Below are 17,241 nucleotides of genomic sequence, written 5' to 3'. Positions count from 1 at the left end.
GTTCGTTGTTTGGATACAGGAGACATAACAGTTCCTTCTTATGATGTGATGAGTGAGGATCAGGGACATTTTTATATATATATATATATATGTATATATATATATATATTTTTTTTTTTTTTCAAAAGGAAGGAGAACTTGCTGTTATTCTCTCAAGGTAAAAACACCAACATTTTGCAAAAAAATTCTACAAATCAAATTCAATCTCAAATTATGGCTTCATGTACTCACGAAAGGGCAGAATAACCAATAGCAGTGCACGTCAGGGGTGATCTGTTATATGTCTACCAACACATCCCTGAAAAGCCACTACTAGAGACTACACAATGATGAGTGAGGATCAGGGACGTTTTTTATTTGCTTTTTTTTTGCCAAAGGAGAACTTGCACACATTCTGCAATGATCTGGCAATGACATAAAGATATTCTATTCTATCACAAATTGATGAACCAACGAAAACACGGATCCCACTTTTCCTAAATCCTTTGACATAACAGTAAATGTGTGTAGCCACCTGGGAAAGAACTGAAAAAGTACAAAACAATTAGCAGACCAAGCTAAGAAAAGCCTTCAGTCATGTTCTTTGATCTTCTTTGAACATTATGTTAATTTATTATAAATCTCCCCCGAGCATTAGCAAGGTTTGCAAATCACTTGCTGGATTTCTTGAGCTGTCATCTGAAGATGCTTACCCGGAACTCATGGGAGTGCAGCCAATCCAGGCTGGATGCACGGTAACATCCTGGACAGGTCGCCAGTACATTGCGATGTCACAATGCTTTGTGCCTTCCTTAAGTAATACCTCAAAGGCTGACAACTGGTTACACAAACCTAAGGTTGATTGAAATTGAGTTCTATAAGGTTGGCAAGATTGGTCAAGATTTCAGAAATGAATCTGCTGCAGTCAACCTGTTTGTTAAGATTAGCCAATTCTACAACAACCTTTACTTTTGAAGCAGAAAACCATTATTGGTCTACTGTACAGACTTCATATCCTCGGTGGGGGTTAGGCATCGTTTGAATTTGAACGATTCCGATTCCAGTTTCGATTCCTTGTTTCGATTCCGATTCTGAGCGATTCTCGATTCGATTCTTTTTAAGAGGCAGGGTCAAAAATTTCTTTCTCGATTCATTTTAAATTTATAAACTTTTATGAACTCTACTTTGAATTTCTCACATGATATTTATGAAGTCTATGAACTTTAATTTAAATCTTATACAGCTTCTTCTCGCCCCAATTCCACTGGCCAAAAAACGTGGCGATGTCCCGCTACTAATCAGCATTTGGTGGCGGTGGAATCTGCTCACCGAGCCGCGCTGTTGCGCGACAAAACGGGTCAAATAACCCGCTAAGCGACCCGGGTGACAATCGGCTCCGATCGTCTCCGCACCGATCGGCTTGCGATGGAATTGGGACACCCGGGACAACACCACCTTTTTTACCTGCCGCACAGGGTGACGTTGCCAGTCGCGGCGTATATCAAGCACTGATGCAAAAGTTTTCCATCACGTTCCATCAGTGCTGGATAATTGTTCATTGTCCTCTGGCTGTTTCGCCCCCGCTGCTCGTGCACAAAGTGGACCAGACGCCGAAACAAATCGCTGCACGGCGGGAAAGCGGCCGCGGAGGCGCGCGCCGCTTCGAGTCCGGCGGCAACGACGTCATCGTTCCACTACAGCCAACAGTGGCCAACAACTAAGAACACTGGCCACCGCCGGACTCTTGAATTCTGTAGCACCTCATCATGCGATCTCAGCGCGATGACGTCAGCGGACACGCGGCGGTGAAAGCGGAGGGGGTGCAGCTTGCCGGCGGGGGTGACACCCCGCTGGGTTGTGCATTTAGCTGCTTTGTCATTTTCTTTTGTAAAGTGAAGACAAACCTTGGAGCGCCGCCGCTCACTTTCCATCGCTACCTACTTGAACACTGCTCTGCGTTTGCCCCTCCCCCAGGAATCGAAACTTAAATTTTTGAACGATTCCGGGAGCATCGGAACCTTAGAACCGGTTCCAGTCGATGCTCGATGCCCAACCCTAATCCTCGGTACATGTAACTTTTTCTATTATTAATCATAGCCATGAGCGCAAAACAACTGACTTTAAAAAACCAGAAGTGAAGTGTTGGACTTTGCCAAGGTTACAGCTACTGTAACCCAGCAGACCACCCGACGCTTCTGACCGTGCCGTGACACAAAAAAAAACAAAACAATGTTGCCCTATTTCTCGTTTGATTTCCATAATCTTGCCCGTGAGCATTCTGTTTGACAAACTACATTGCTGTGATAAAGCACACCCCGGCCGCCCTTTTCTTCACGGAAAATTAATGCGTGTTAATTTAGTAACAGCGTGATAAGATGCAGGAGGCTGTTGTGTAACCAGCCTCTTCATGTAACACGCTGAGAACGAAAGCAGTTCCCCCCACAACGTACATTCTACGTAACACAATTAGGTCAACATTGCGTCATTGAAGCTTACTGAGAACTGAACTCGTGACTTCTGGCATGTTGCACAAGCACTAGCAGCAGGTAATACCCTGAAAATCAGAGGTTATAAATAAACGTGGTCAAGACAACCTGCTTACACACAAGTATCAAAGCAGGGAATAAAAGGTCATTGGTGCCACATGGGCTGGTCTGAGTGTTTCAAGCTGCTGATGTATTTGGGATTTAATCAGGGGTTCACAGAGAATGGTCTGAAAATTAGATCCACTAAGTGGTAGCTCTTTTAGGGCGTGTTTTCATTGCCTCGCCTCGCCTCGCCACGGTACGGTGTTAGGGTGTTTGCACTGGCCGCTACACGGTTGTAGGGGGTGCTGTTTTGGTACCTCTGTCGTCGAGGGGCCAACCGAGTCGAAGCGAGTTTAGTGGTGACGTAGCGACGAGCAGGGCACTGGATTGGCTCAGCGTCCTCGGCGATGTCCCCTGTCGGAGCGGACACCCACGCCAACTCCTTCTTCTCCGTGTCAGGTACATTTGACCGTGAATAAAAGTAGTCGAAGTATTGATGTAGGAATATATTTTTTTGTGTGTGTAAATTTTTTGAACGCAGCTATTTCAATACATATTTTTTCGGAACAAATCGAGCTGTTCCTGCGTGAGGCGCAGCAAGAGAGGGAATCCGAGGAGGCCTTGAGGCGAGAGGAAATACGGATTCGTCGAGAGGACGAGGCTCTTCGCCGCGGCGTGTTCACAGTCTGTTTTTTTTTTTAATGTTCTTTAATAAATGCTATTTTCCCATGATATCTATCTCGTGTTTACTTTTGGTGAAATATAAAGGTTGCAGCAGGTATGAAACAAACCTCTACTTTGTCCATTGCCGCGCTGTTGTGTGTCGTACAGAAATGATGCTGACGAAAACATTGTCCCGCTTTACCGCGTCGAGTCCGCCCACGGTCTCGTGATCACAGAGCCAATGAAAACACAATCGTACCGAGGCGTGGCGTACCGTGGCGAGGCAAGGCAATGAAAACACGCCCTTAGAGGGTGGTGGGACCTCGCTGAGTGGCCAGACGAGTTTGAGAAAACAGAAAGAAGGCGGTGGGTCAAAGATCCACTTGCGACGACCAGAGGGCCGTCTCTAAATAATGAACACGGCAGAAACAGAAGGCTAGTGCTGTGCAAAGTGGGCAAAAGGGGCGCCACTCCTGAAGAACAGAAGAACAGAAACATGAAGATACAAGTTGCAAATTGGTCAACAGAAGATCTGGCTTGAGGACTCAGTCACTCCCCCAAGTGTTGAAGGGTTGTGGTGGGAATTTGGCTTAAAGAACATGAGAGAATGGATCCGTCTTGGCTTGGGCCAGCCGACTGTTGCTGGAATGGTGTGAGGGTTATTGCTGGAATGTTTCCCGCACCTTGTTCAAGCAATCACACAGAAAATTGAAGTAGTTCAGAAGGCAAAAGAGGTTCCAACCTGGCAACCAGGCGAGAGGCCAGTGAGTGTAATTGGCACAATTCATGTGTGTGTACAGTGTATAGCTCATTTACATTATTCATACAATGACAAAGTTAAGCTGTTCCACCTTGACAATACTGACATGTTCAGAAAATATATGGCAAAAATAACCATATTTTGATGAGACAATTCATTACCTCCTTGGAGGTCCAGCGAGTCGCCCCCTCTCCAGCCATGAAGCCAACCAGAGCGGCATTTCCACTGGGGCTGGTGGCATCAAAGGTGACAGAGAAGGGACAGCCAGTGGATGATCCAGTCATTACTTCCCCAGAAAAGCCTTTCTCCTTCCAAAAAGCCTGCAGAGGAGCAGAGACGGCGTAATCACACATGAATAATAGCAGCGATTTAAGCTGGAACTCGGCTCAAAGTGGAGCCCAGGAATGAGGCCATCTCCTTTCAGCTTAAGAACCTGATAATCAAGATTGACCTGCATATGAAAGCAGGACGTCACCTTTGAATATAACGACTCTTTTTCTCAAGGCTCCTCAAATGGACTGCAAGGGTTCCTGGTTCCTTTGTGCCAGCTGACTGATTTCACTCAAATGCAATGAAAACGACCAATTCAGGAACCGCAAAATAAAATAAATCAATCAATCAATCAAATTTCACTCCTCGGTTATAAGATCAAGGCTAAAAAAGGGGTTTCCTATTAGCTGCAGGTCGCTAATGAAGCTGTATGTTGAGTAAATACATTCACTTTTCCTTGCACAAGTTTGCATACTTAGGTGTAATATGACATAAATTCAGTATTCATTTTAAGGCTTTAAAAGGACAGGTTTTGTTTTATTGAAAAGAAAAAGATCTGCTGCTCTTCTGCCACTTTATGCATTATGTATTGATGTATATTGAGTAAATGCACTTCTTAGAAATAAATAAACAATTTTAAATATGTACTGGTTAATTTTACATATTGCATTTAATAATTGAATACCCATTTCACTTGCGTGATAGTTGCTTTTCCCAGTGAGATCATTCAGGGTTTTATTAAATGATGTGTAATTACAAAAGAAAATGATCTTTTGATTACCCTTTTACTTCCAATCTATTATAAAGATAATTTGCTCCTGAACGGCACAAGCAGTCTGAATGTTGTTGTTTTTTCCAAATAAAGTTGGAAAATTTGGCAAAAATTTTCATTGAGGGTGCATTGCTAAGAAATTATTTACCAAAATGTTAATTATTGAATGACCAGAACCAACAGAAAATACAATGTCAACCGTGTGTGATATTGCTAAGCCATGACTGTTGGGAGGGTTAGTGGGTAGGTGAGGGGGTGGGAGGGCAGATCTTATTATTATGGCGCCTCCTTGGATAACATGAGACTTACAAACGTCTCATTAAATAATAAGCGCATGGCTGCCACGCGCATACTCTTTGTAGCCCGTTGGCAAATTTGCAGCCTCGTGTAACAATAAGTGACGCTGGTGTACCTGCAGCTGGGAGGCCCTAACAGTTCGGAGAGTGCGTGAAATGACATTTCCTCACTTGGAGGCAAACATAAACAATCAGATTATCAAATTCACAAACCACTGCGGGCATTCATCTTGGCACTTATGCAGATTGCATTAAAATGCATATGAGTACAACACAAGATATATGAAAAATGCATTGTGTGTTTACATGAATTCATAACTGCAAATTTATTTTCTACTTATATAACTGGGATTAGGTTGGTTATGATTGTTTTGTAAGTGCACGTTGCTTAAGGTTACTTGGCTGTATTCTTTGATGCTTTTGTACGTAACTGAGCACTGCCTTGATCTATAAATGATCATGAACGAAATGAGCTCAACTGTTCTCTTGTCTCATATTACCTTGCAAAGTGATTAGCTTAGCAACATTTTGCTGAGCCTGCAAAAGAAAACCTGTAACCAGAGAAGAAAAGCGTGCGGGTGCGCACCGCACTGTGCTTGTACTCTCCAAACTGTTGCCTTAGGAATAATAAAAGCCCAACTTTCTTGCATTATAAATAATTTGATGGAGAAAAAGCACTCCAGAAAGGTGACTTTTTTTTCCCCCCAGGGCCAAACTCATCCATTTTCTTCACAAGACACCTCCGCTCCCCTGCCAAAGAACACTGTAACGGACGCTCCTTTTAGTGATCAACTTGTATAAAAGTATGACAGCACACTTTTCATCCAATTCTGGACCTCAGCACACACTCTTTGGTAAAGTGGGCCATGTCCAGGCCAGTGAACACACAGCACTGTCCGAGCTTCCATCTATGCCCCATATGTCAAACTCAAGACCCGGGGGACAGATCTGAGTTAATTATCTTATGACCCGCGTGATGATATTTAATTAGTGTTACAGTTGGCCTGCCGGTCATTATATTGCACTCACCACCATAATACTACAAGGACCAAAATGCACTGCGAGTCTGGGAACGTAATCCGGCTTTGTGAAAAAAACGCCAGCTTCATGAAAACGCAAAAATATTTAGTCGGTTCGGCCATGCGTTTTACACGAGGCCAGCCCTTTTCACTGAAACCGCACAGACCGAAACTGCATATTGGATAAGTTTGTGTTCTAAAGAAACTCAAACTAGACGTTTAGCCGTTTAACCACACCGTTTTCCCAAGTGATCTTTCTTTTCGGTTCTCTGTGGTGCTAATGTTGTCAGCGAGCTGCTGCTTCTTTAAACACGGCGTGCTTCGGGTGTTCTTCTCCTTCTTCCGCCTTCAGGGAGTAAACTTGAGGCGCCACACCGGGCCTGGCATAGGTACTACACCGTTTCCAGTCGTTTCCATCGTCTCCGCGTAAACGGGAACATTTTTGAAGACGGCTACGTGTAAACAAATTTTTTTCGAGAGCATTTTCGAAAATTGTCAGTTTCAAAAAATACTGTCGCCGTGTAAATGGCCCGTATGTTTGGTAGCACATACTGTAGCTGCGTGAGCAACTGTTCTCTTTGATGAAAATAAACAAAACCGTCAAACAGAACTCTCTCTGAACTGTCTTAATGATGAGCACCTTCACTCAATCCTGAGGATTTCCTCAGCTCAGAGCCTGACCCCAAACATTGATGAACTTGTACCCAAGATGAGACACCAAGTATCTGACTCAGACAAGTGAGAATCATACAGCTGCAGACTGACCCGTTTTCAGTTTTTAATTTAGTTTCATTTTTGCATTTCTTGCTACTACATAGACTTTTCTTTTAATGAAATAGATTTTGGTTGTTGTTTGCCTGTAGATATCTTCTCAGTTGAATGAACACTGGAAAGGTTGCAGAGATAGAGCCAACATTTACGAAAGCAGTGATTGGTGAGGATCACAAAGCAGCAAACTGAGTTCGACAAAGCTTTAACGCAGTTTCATTTCTGCAGTTTTTTCTCTTGCCATTGAAAGGACAAATTCGATTTCTCTTTGAAAAAGATAAATTTTTGCTTTTGTTTGCCTGTTAAAAATGTCGAGACTTGAAATTATTGATAAAGCCATAAGAACATATTGCAACTAATTTTATTTGTTTATTTATTTAATTAGCTTAATGATTCATAATTAGGCAACACCATATAGCAATGTTGTATAGGCTGTGATTCAATATGTGCAATATTTCAATAAGTTTTCAGTTACCAGTCCGGCCCTCCACTTGTACCATTTTCTTTTTTTTATTTAAATTTGGCCATCTTTGAGTTTGACACCCCTGGTCCACGCTAATGCATGTCATCATGAATGCTTCGTCTCTTGCCAGAAGGATTAAATAGATGTTTTTGTTTTTCGGTTTCAAGCCGCCGCACCTGCTGCCTGATTTCTCATAACCCAACAACCAACTGTTGAAGTTGGATGAGTTTTTCACAACATAATGTGCAAACAGCCGTCTTCAGGCTACCAACTTCGCCACTGAGTAATAAACTCGAGACAGAGTTCGGATAACGCAGCGTTTTGCAGGTGTTCCCAATTCAGTAGTGGCGCATTAACTGTGATGAACCAAGTTTAATGAAATGTAAACCTAATTCCCTAACATTTTACCCGATTACTGCTATGTAAATAATTCATTGCAAGTATTATTGAAGGATTAAGCAACAAGTCAAAAAAATGCAACAGCCCTCTGCCAGCATGATTTCTCGACAAGTTTGCTTTAATGTCCCTCGGTGTTTAAAGTGTTTTTCCGCGAGACGTAGACTCTCTGCCTGCCATCTGCTATCAAAGTGCCTCTTTTCAGACGGCCTGCTGCTTACGCCTTTTGGAAGTGTTTCCAGCGAGGAGTAAAATGGCAGTGCCCTGAACTCACTCTTTGTCTCCTGTCAGCGGGGACCGCCGGTGGTTCTTGATGTCCTTTTAAAAGCTGCAGTTTGTATGCACTGTGCACTTGCGTTTTAAGCCGTTTTCAATCAGCGCAGCAATTTTTCCTGACGCCAGCGTCGGCTAATGGATGAGAGGTTTTTGGAAAATTACTTTTAACGAGACAAATGGTAACATTTGGGAATAAACTGTTTATTTTACTCCACTGAGGCTTATCAGCAGAAAAATCACAATCTACCAATTATTAGAAACATATATAAACAATGACGGTTATTTGGTGCTGTCACATGTCTCCCATGTGATGTTTGAATAGACAGTGTAACTCTGTCACTGCCTCTAAGATGTCAGTGCCCCCAACTAGAGAAAGTGGTGTGTACACTTCAACAACCTAAAAGGTATCCAGCAAAAGAGGCTATTGAGAAAAAAAAAAGTGTACTTGCGAATACTATGGAACGGCAAGGTGAAAAGGTTCCTTTGAGGGATTCGATCAACATGGGAAGTTGTCTTGGTTGGAGTGTTTGAATAATGCACGATGCACCAAAGGCTTCTACACAAGCAATGAAATTCCTGATGAATGCAGGTCGTATATCTCAGGAGCAAAACACAAAACAAAAACTGTACTGAACTGTGACATTAGAACACTTCACGAGATGCAAACCTGTGCAGGTATACAAATGTACGAGCATTTCAAGGTGAAACAGTGACACCACGGCAAAGTGGTTTTGAAATGCAGACAATCCAGGGCGCAAGAGTGAATCAAAAACAAAAACACAGTCTCCTTGGCAACTTCGGTTCAGAGCTCTGTGACATAATACGTGTGGTTCTTAGGTTATGTTTATAAAACAAGTAACTTTAGATCAGTCGAGACCCCTCTTTTCCCAGAGCAGGCATTTTCACTGAAGAGGGGAAATATGCTGGTGTTTAGAAAAGCCGTACTCCCTCCTGGAGAATTTCCAAGGTGCAGGTATTGTGTGGGCTCAATATTCTGGCTCTCAACCTCAGCCTGCTACCGGAATCATATTCCCTTCAGCTTTTTCTGCCTCTGTAAGTCAACATGACTGTTGGACAAATGGGACGACAAAAGTAGGAGTGCAGTGCTCGCACACAGACAATTTGTATGATGTTTGTTTATACGTTTGTCACGTTATTGTTTCATTCGTTCTCATTCATTTCATTCAAGCCACAGGCCCCGATGCCATCAGCTCCAGGTTACTCAGGGAGTGTGCAGACGAGCTCAGTGAGGTGGTCCAGTACATGTTCAGCCTGAAGACTTTCTGTGGGGTGCCTGTTCCTAAGATAGCCCATCCTAGTGAACTGAACCACTACAGACCTGTCGCCTTGACCTCCCTACTCAGGAAGACCATGGAGAGGATCATTCTCGGCCACCGCCACCTGCTGAGGAGACTGAGGTCCGTCGGGGTCAGCAGGGCCCTTGTCCAGACTTTTTATGATACTGTGGTGGCCTCTGCAGTGTGCTACGCCATCGTGTGCTGGGAGAGTGGAGTCACAGACAGGGACAGGAGGAAACGGGACAAACTGGTGAGGAAAGCCAGCTCCGTCCTTGACTGTCCACTGGACTCCATCCAAGAGGTGATGGACAGAAGGACATTGGCCTAGCTGAAGTCCACCATGGACAACAACTCCCACGCCCTGCACCACACTGTGGAGAGCCTGAGCAGCTCCTTCAGCTCAAGACAAGGAGCGCTACCCCAGGTCATTCCTGCCTGTAGCCATCAGGCTGTATAACTGCACTCAATAAAACGCATCCTCTTAACAGCTTTACATTTTTTTCTCAAAGGTGCAATAAAGTCTTATTTAGTGTCGGTATGCAGATAGCTGTAAACTCAACTGTCCATACAATGTAAATATCTTGTTTTTTCTTTTCCATTAATACCTACAAATATTTTTTATTGCCTTGTTTCTTTAATTAATAGAATTTGATTTGATTAAGATAACATCAATCTATTTGCACTACACAGTTTTGCTACTATAATTATGAAAATGTCCCCACTGTGGGATCAATGAAGGTCTTCTATTCTATTCTATTCTATTCAACATGCCACTCACATTCCCTCCAAATAATAACTCGGATGATCCCTTGGGTCCCCGGGATTTGTCACACAAAATAACAAGGTTAAGTTTGGGCTCCAAACTGGCAAGTATCAAATGGCAAGGAATGATAAGGAAGCTGCAGAGACAAAACTTGAGTTGAGATAAGAACAGGCCGCCAGATTAACCAGTCGCGCCTCATCTTCACAGAGGAGACTTATGTCAGCTGGTATTATGTCAGGCGTTCAACAGGGGTCTGTCCTTGGTCCTTTACGTTAATTCTGGCTGAATAATGAGTCTTAATGCTCATTTGTTCAGGTATTTTTATTCAAATACCTTAATGTTAGCGAGAAAAACAGAGAGACAGAAAACAAAATTATGCTAAAATTGTATGGAATGTGATTTTAATAAGGCCCTCCTCACAAAGGAAGCTGTTTCCAAATGTTATGAGCAATTGTCTTGATTGACCCTAGTAGGATACTTACCTGTCTGCGTTTTTATGGCAGAACAATGTACTGAAATATCTATTTTTATGCTGAGGATAGATAGGATATTAAACTCTGAAAGGGACTGAGGACTGTCTCATCGAAAGGAATAATTTCACACCAATGCTGACAAATATTTTCATCTAATGGGACTCTGGATACATATTACAAGACCCCAAAGGAATGTTTTGATAGAATTTGCCGTGAGCATTAGTGGTTTTCTCATCAGGCAAATGTTGTGTTCTAACAAGGCGCACAGGCGCTTGGTTAATTAGTTATAGTTTTGCAAAGTACGAAAAAGAAAAGAATACTACACAAGCGACATTGCATGTGCTAGAAGCTCTTTTTGCGCAGTGCTCCGAGATCTAAGGCACCAGCACTATGCACTGAAGGCCCTACATGGAACGTTTTTTTCCTTCTCCTTCTTCTCAAAGCAGGTAAACAAACCCATACCTTTAAATGGTGTTGCCCTCACTTCTGCTAAGAGCACTCAGCAGAATGAGGCATGGGGAGACATGTTTGAATTTTACATGGGGCTGAGATCGCATGGCAGTAGTGCAAATCGGCTCCCCATTCATGAGTAGCTGAAAAAGACATCTCGTTCATGCGCTCTGAAACAGCGGCACCATTATTTAAATTCAGGGTCTCGTTTCACCGAACTTTGCGGCAGAGCAACAATTTGTGACAAGAGAGCGTTTCATCTCCCGCTCATTTTGAGCAAATATGACAAATCAAAACAAACGGCACTCTGGCTGAGCGACATGCACGCATGCAAAGGCCCTGTAGGACCCACAAATGGATCCGCAATTTGCAGGCAACAATTGTGTGAACTAATGCAGCCATCGTTATCAGTGCTATGCAAATTGCTTTTGTCAAATGGGCCTCTGTATTTCAGCTGTGAAATATCAAGTGTGTGGTGTAATTAAATGTTTTTGTTTACTGTTTTCTCGTGCATCAGCTGTATTGACTCTGGAAATCAACCAAATGCTGTTTTAGCGAGGCTTTACATTTAAGCCCCATAAATACTGAGCAGCTGTTAGATAGGGGTGAAAGATGCGTTAAAAAACAATAAAAAAAAATAAAAAAAAACACAATTAAAAAAACAGGCGATCGTGACATTATCCAAACAACATTTTTAATTTAGATTTTAATTTGGATGTAGTGTTTACTTACCGTCTGGTAGGTGATAATAAACTTTATCAAGTGGCCAACGGGCATGTTCTGAGTGAGGAATTCTCTCTGACTGGGCAGCGCTGGCTGGTAGTGGATCTTTGCTGTTGGGGTAAAGCAGCACGCCATTAATCACAAAATTAATAGAAACGAAAAGGTATCCTTTTTAACACAGCCTCCCTGCTCTGACCTGCTTTGATTGTTTTTTTTTTGTTTTTTCAGGGGAAAAGCTAACTGCAGACTACAAAAAGGGAAAATTGAAATGTGAGAAGACAGAGAGCACACTTGAACTAATCTCTCCGCTCATTAGGTCGGATCTGTCTTGACTCGTATACCAGTGGCCTCGGCCCTCTGTGGGCCGCCGAGCACTAATCTCTACGCTAACATCCATAAAGGCTCCATCTCACTGATTCGAGAGCAGTCGAGTGACTTCATCGCCAAAGCAAGAGCTGGTGCCGGTGTTACATATGCATGCGAGCCACACCACTGCTTACTGCCTCGCCGCCCTGGCACGCTGAGCAACATCTGGCCAAAAGCCAGGCTTTTAACGAATGAACCAGTGGAAGATGTGAGACATCATTTTGAAACTGTCAGGGGGCTGTCAGCAACCTCAAAAATAATGCACCTAATGCTAAATAAAATTGATGAGCCCGGAGCAGTAAAATTGAAAAACAGCGACATGATAAGTGGCTTCGGACTAATTTGACACGGGCACTTAGACGTTCGAGTGACAGCACTGTACACATGACATACGGCCTGTCAACTTTTGTCATGGTCACAATGCCACTTGTTTTGACACCAAAACAGTCGGGAGTTGGAGTTCAGCAAAGGAAACGTCACATTACACGACAAGCAGATGACAGTCAAATGAGACTTTTTTTTTGCTCCCATGACCGAAGTCCCGTCTCGCCCCCCAAAATGAGATGTGACAGAGTGGTGTCTCTGAGTGCTTTCCGTCAACATCACCATTTCTGTCCACAACGGATAATTTATCGAATGGCGCCAACAACTCCATCGTCAGGGTAGCAATTCTAAATCGCTTAAGCATTTCGACGGTTTTCATTCTGTCCTCAACATCCAGCTCAAAGTTGTTGTGTCTTGTTCACATTTGTCCTCAAAGAGCAAAAGCCTTGATGGGCACCGATAAAGAATATAATCACTGAGTGGACCAGCACAGTTCATCAGCAGCCAAGCCAAGAAGTTGCTCAGCGTCAGCATTATTATTACTTTTTGATTTTAGTAGGATAGGTATTTTTTTTACTTTTATTATTTATACTAGAACACTGTATTATTATTATTATTATTATTATTATTATTATTATTATTATTATTAAGATTATTATTAGTAGTAGTAGCAGTAGTAGTAGTATTGATGTTGTAGAACCTAAAATTGGAAATATAACACACAAAAAAGTTGTGTCAACATAAAAAAAAATGGCTGTTACTTTAGTAAGCTCCATCTGCTGGTCCAAAACCTCTTAACTCTATGGTCTTCTTCAAAGGTGGCCCAAGTCAGCCCGTGGCTCGGATGATTTCTTTCCACGCCGCTAAAGTTCAAACAGAGTGTTCTATTTATGCTGCTCCAGCTGGCTGTTCCTCCTGCTTCCTCTCCTTTTATCTGACTGAGTGTGATGTGTCTGACTTAATCATTGTCACTTCTGTTGCCGGCCATGCCTCCCCTTGCACTGCTCTTTCTTCTCTTCTCCCTGTTTTCACGCTTTCTATGTTCAAACATGGAAAGGCTGCAAGGCGGGCTGGACCAGCCTTCAGCCTTTCCATGAAGCATGACAAAAAGCCAAAAAAAAAAAAAAAGAGGGAAATGCAGTGATAAGCAAAACCTTCAATAAGACGGACAAGGAAAATCTCCATATGAGACATTCATGCCAGATAGGACTTTATGGTATCACCATGATCCAACAAAAATAGGAGTTTAAGAGCCGCCAGCGTAGAATATAACTGTCTTATCCTCCACATCTGTTAGTGCTGGCATTTGATTGGACCATCTGGATAGATGAGACCAAAGTGCATTATTTACAAAAAGAGAAGCACTTCATGGAAACGTATTTTCATTGGATATGTATTTGTTTATATATTTATTCATCTTCATTTTTGAAGCAAATATGTTTGAAAAGTTTTGTTTGCACTGGTGATCAAATTGCGCAAGAAATGGCATCCAGCAATACTTTGCTACTACTTTTGGTTGTGCCATGTGATGTGTCATGCTTGTCAGTACAAGCCAAGCCAAAATCGTCCAGAAGCTCTTTCTTCACCAATTCTGACAAAGTGGCTGTTGTAAAAGACAAAATATTGTGCAGTTGCGACAGCCAAGTGTTTTCCAAGCGGGTCTTTGAGGTAACAAAGAAGAGTTGGAGATTCTTGACAAGTAAATCAAGAATTTGGCACCGAGAAGTTGGTAGCGGCAGAACATTCAGTCAAATTACAAATGCCCGTGTGCAACAGCATTGAATAACAAAACCTAGAATGGTTTTGTTTTTCGAAAACCACCTCAGATGTCAGTAAGCACTTTGAAACCTTTTATTTACAGAATTCGAGTTTTATCCTTCGGCCACAGAGGGTAAAAAGAGGGTAAAATGCCCTTGGACCAAACTTCAGAGGGTGAAGCAAGTTCCCTCTAAGAATGCTGACACAATCCAAATCCACACCATTCTCCAAAGCACTTTCATGTGACAGCTCGTCAGAATACTTTTTTTTTATTACTATTCTGTCATCTCACAGCTGCAAGTTCAAGAGAGACCGATGGCTCCAGAGCAGTGTGCACAACTTCAGTTTAACTCTGCCTAACCCCCTCCACCCTCTGACTTCTGAGGACACCACCTTTCTCAGAGTGCTTACTTTCAATCATTCCTCTGTCTTTTGGACCCAGTATTCTTCTTCATGAGTTATTAGAGGGGTGATGAGCATCTCACTATCCCAATTTCCTGTGACTGACCTGTGACTTCGTTATCACTCTCTCACTCACTCACTTTGCGTGTAGGTATTTTGGTGTGACAGAGGGAAGAGAGAGTAAGAGAAAATGAGGAACACGAAAAGCCACTGGAATTAAGAACTAACTCGGAGCGTGAGGGTGACTCAAAACTGCAGTTGCAGAGTGACAATTTTTGGTGCTGCATAGGTACATCTTCATGACTGTGCCTTTATCTGCAGCAGTATTCATGTTGTAATGTCAGTCAAAAAAGGAATTAGCATGTCCTACTTTCGGTGTTTTGGCAAAAACCACAAGAATTTTTTTTTTTTAGGAGGGCCACTGACACAAATTGCTGGATCAATTCATGGCCTCTTAAATGGAAGATTAATGCTGAGAAGCAGACAAAACTAAACTAAAACAAACAAAATACAACAATACGATAATTGTATTAAATGTCATTTACTAATTCGCAGATTAAAGATGGAATCCTAGAAATCTATCAAAAGGGAAAACCAGTTGTCCCCAATGTAATATGTAGCCCTTGATACTGTACCAAAAAAAAAATAAATGAAAGACTGCTTGATGTAACTGACACACATACTTCAGCCACTCACAATGGAGAAAGACCGCGACAACCAGTCACAGAAAGAAAATAAATAAATAAACAAACCCAAGAGAAATCACTTCCAAGTGAGAGCTCTAAAAAGAGAAAAACAGATGACAAAAACAAAGCTTTTAATCAAGGCCGGACAAACACAAACAACAAGCTTCTTCTTTTTTTTTACCCCCCCATAGGAAGTAGAGAACCAATAGGGTTCACATTCTCAAGCAAACACATGCTGAAGTGAGAGTTCACGGTCTTTTTGGAGCAGTGGCCGCTGGCATGTCTGCTGTATGTGACACCCCGGGGGGCCACAGCGACCGTTGATGGAGAAGATGGGAGGGACACCGAAACGTAAAAATGATTTATATTGGAAGACTTCCAAAGCCTGCTTATCTTTTGGGCACTTTTTGTTTACAACAGCCTCCATTGAGTCTCACACATATTTTGTTTGCCTTAGGTGCAGGGCATTCCGATATCTGTGTCGCACTTGGCAGTGATCAGAGTTTTCCCTTTCTTGCTGAAAGCTCACGACGGAGCCCCATGTTCGAGTGCATTCAGGTGAGATACGGTGTCCCACAGGGGTGAGCGTGTGGATTCATCCTGTTTCGATCGACCCCTGACACTTGATTGCATAGAAGATGGCGGAACACCAACGTGAATTATTGCGCTGATGACACTCTGCTCGGTTTCATCAATATCTGGCATGTCCAAATAAAATCCACCGTGGCTGGCAGCATTTAAAAGCCAGTCCTTCATCCAAACTTGTTCGCATGTTGCACTTCACTCTCTCATTCTGCGTCAAACTCACCTGCGAGGAGAAAAAATAAAGGTCTCTGCATTCACCCTTTTCCATATTGATCGCAGTAATGAATTTCTGTTCTTCTGCTTTCCAAGCCAAATCCATCAAACGCCTACAACCTGTCAAGAACGACACTGCTGAGAGTCTTGCTTCTAAGAGTCAGGCAGCAAGACCTTCCAGAATCCACTTCAAAGTTGTCCTCCTAACTCCCGACACAAAGGGCCCAGCTATATATGCATCTTGCTCCCGTCTACTCTTGACACCAGAGTCACAGCTTCAGGACTGACTGACCAGATTTCTAAATAGGTGTCCGACTGTTTTCATAAGGAAATGTTTTGCTTGCTCAAGAAGTACAGAGTACAGAGGTTCAGAAAACTTCTTTATATTTTTGGCTTGTTTAAATTTTTTCTCCTGCGAAGCACTTTGTCACAATATAAGATAAGCATTGTACCAGCCTTTTTATTATTTTTTTTTATCTTCTCTTCGTCAGTCATTATTATCATTATTATAATTATCATCTTTACGTGGAACTTCACTACAAAAAGGTAAAAGCCTTCTGATTATTTCTCTCTGGATGTGTCCTCAAAGTAGTGCTATGACTCACCAAGAGCAGATTTAGAAGCGCCGCTCCATTTTCCAATCAGTTCACGTCAAAACATAAAAAAATAAAAAACACCTGTGATGAAGTGAGATTTGTTTGATGCGTTTTGCTAATGTCTGTCCATAAAATCCCACTCAATGACACCACCGACAAAAATTGACCGCACACTCACACAACAGGTTATGAGACTGTGAGTGATGAGTGATCTACTCAGGTTGCACGCGCAAAGAAAAACAGGAGCAAAATGAAGGATAAGCGCGCATTACCAGTTCAGCGAGAGCATGACCTACACATTTATGAATCCATTCCAATGTATTCATTTTACCAACAAGGACACAAACTTAATGTTGTGATGGACGAGTGTGACTTTAGCGACACAGCAAAGATAGATAGATAGATAGATAGATG

General features: G+C 42.5%; 1 protein-coding gene across 2 annotated transcripts in view; it reads right to left on the bottom strand.

Moving 5' to 3' along the window:
- Positions 1-17,241, bottom strand: part of LOC142890643 (putative flavin-containing monoamine oxidase A) — a 44,463-nt gene that overhangs the window by 15,753 nt on the left and 11,469 nt on the right. For both annotated transcript variants that reach the window (XM_076029852.1, XM_076029853.1), the window contains 2 exons: positions 11,907-12,007; positions 4,092-4,250 (listed from right to left, as the gene is read on the bottom strand). In XM_076029852.1, the coding sequence (XP_075885967.1) occupies positions 4,092-4,250; positions 11,907-12,007 (260 nt within the window). The remainder of the gene's footprint in view (positions 1-4,091; positions 4,251-11,906; positions 12,008-17,241) is intronic.

The sequence above is a fragment of the Nelusetta ayraudi genome, unplaced genomic scaffold (assembly GCF_046127955.1).
Source record: "Nelusetta ayraudi isolate G7.1 ecotype Tasmania unplaced genomic scaffold, CSIRO-AGI_Nayr_v1 ptg000026l, whole genome shotgun sequence".
Taxonomy (NCBI): Eukaryota; Metazoa; Chordata; class Actinopteri; order Tetraodontiformes; family Monacanthidae; genus Nelusetta; species Nelusetta ayraudi.
Note: the sequence above shows the minus strand (reverse complement) of the source record. Positions and strands in the feature narration are given on the sequence as shown.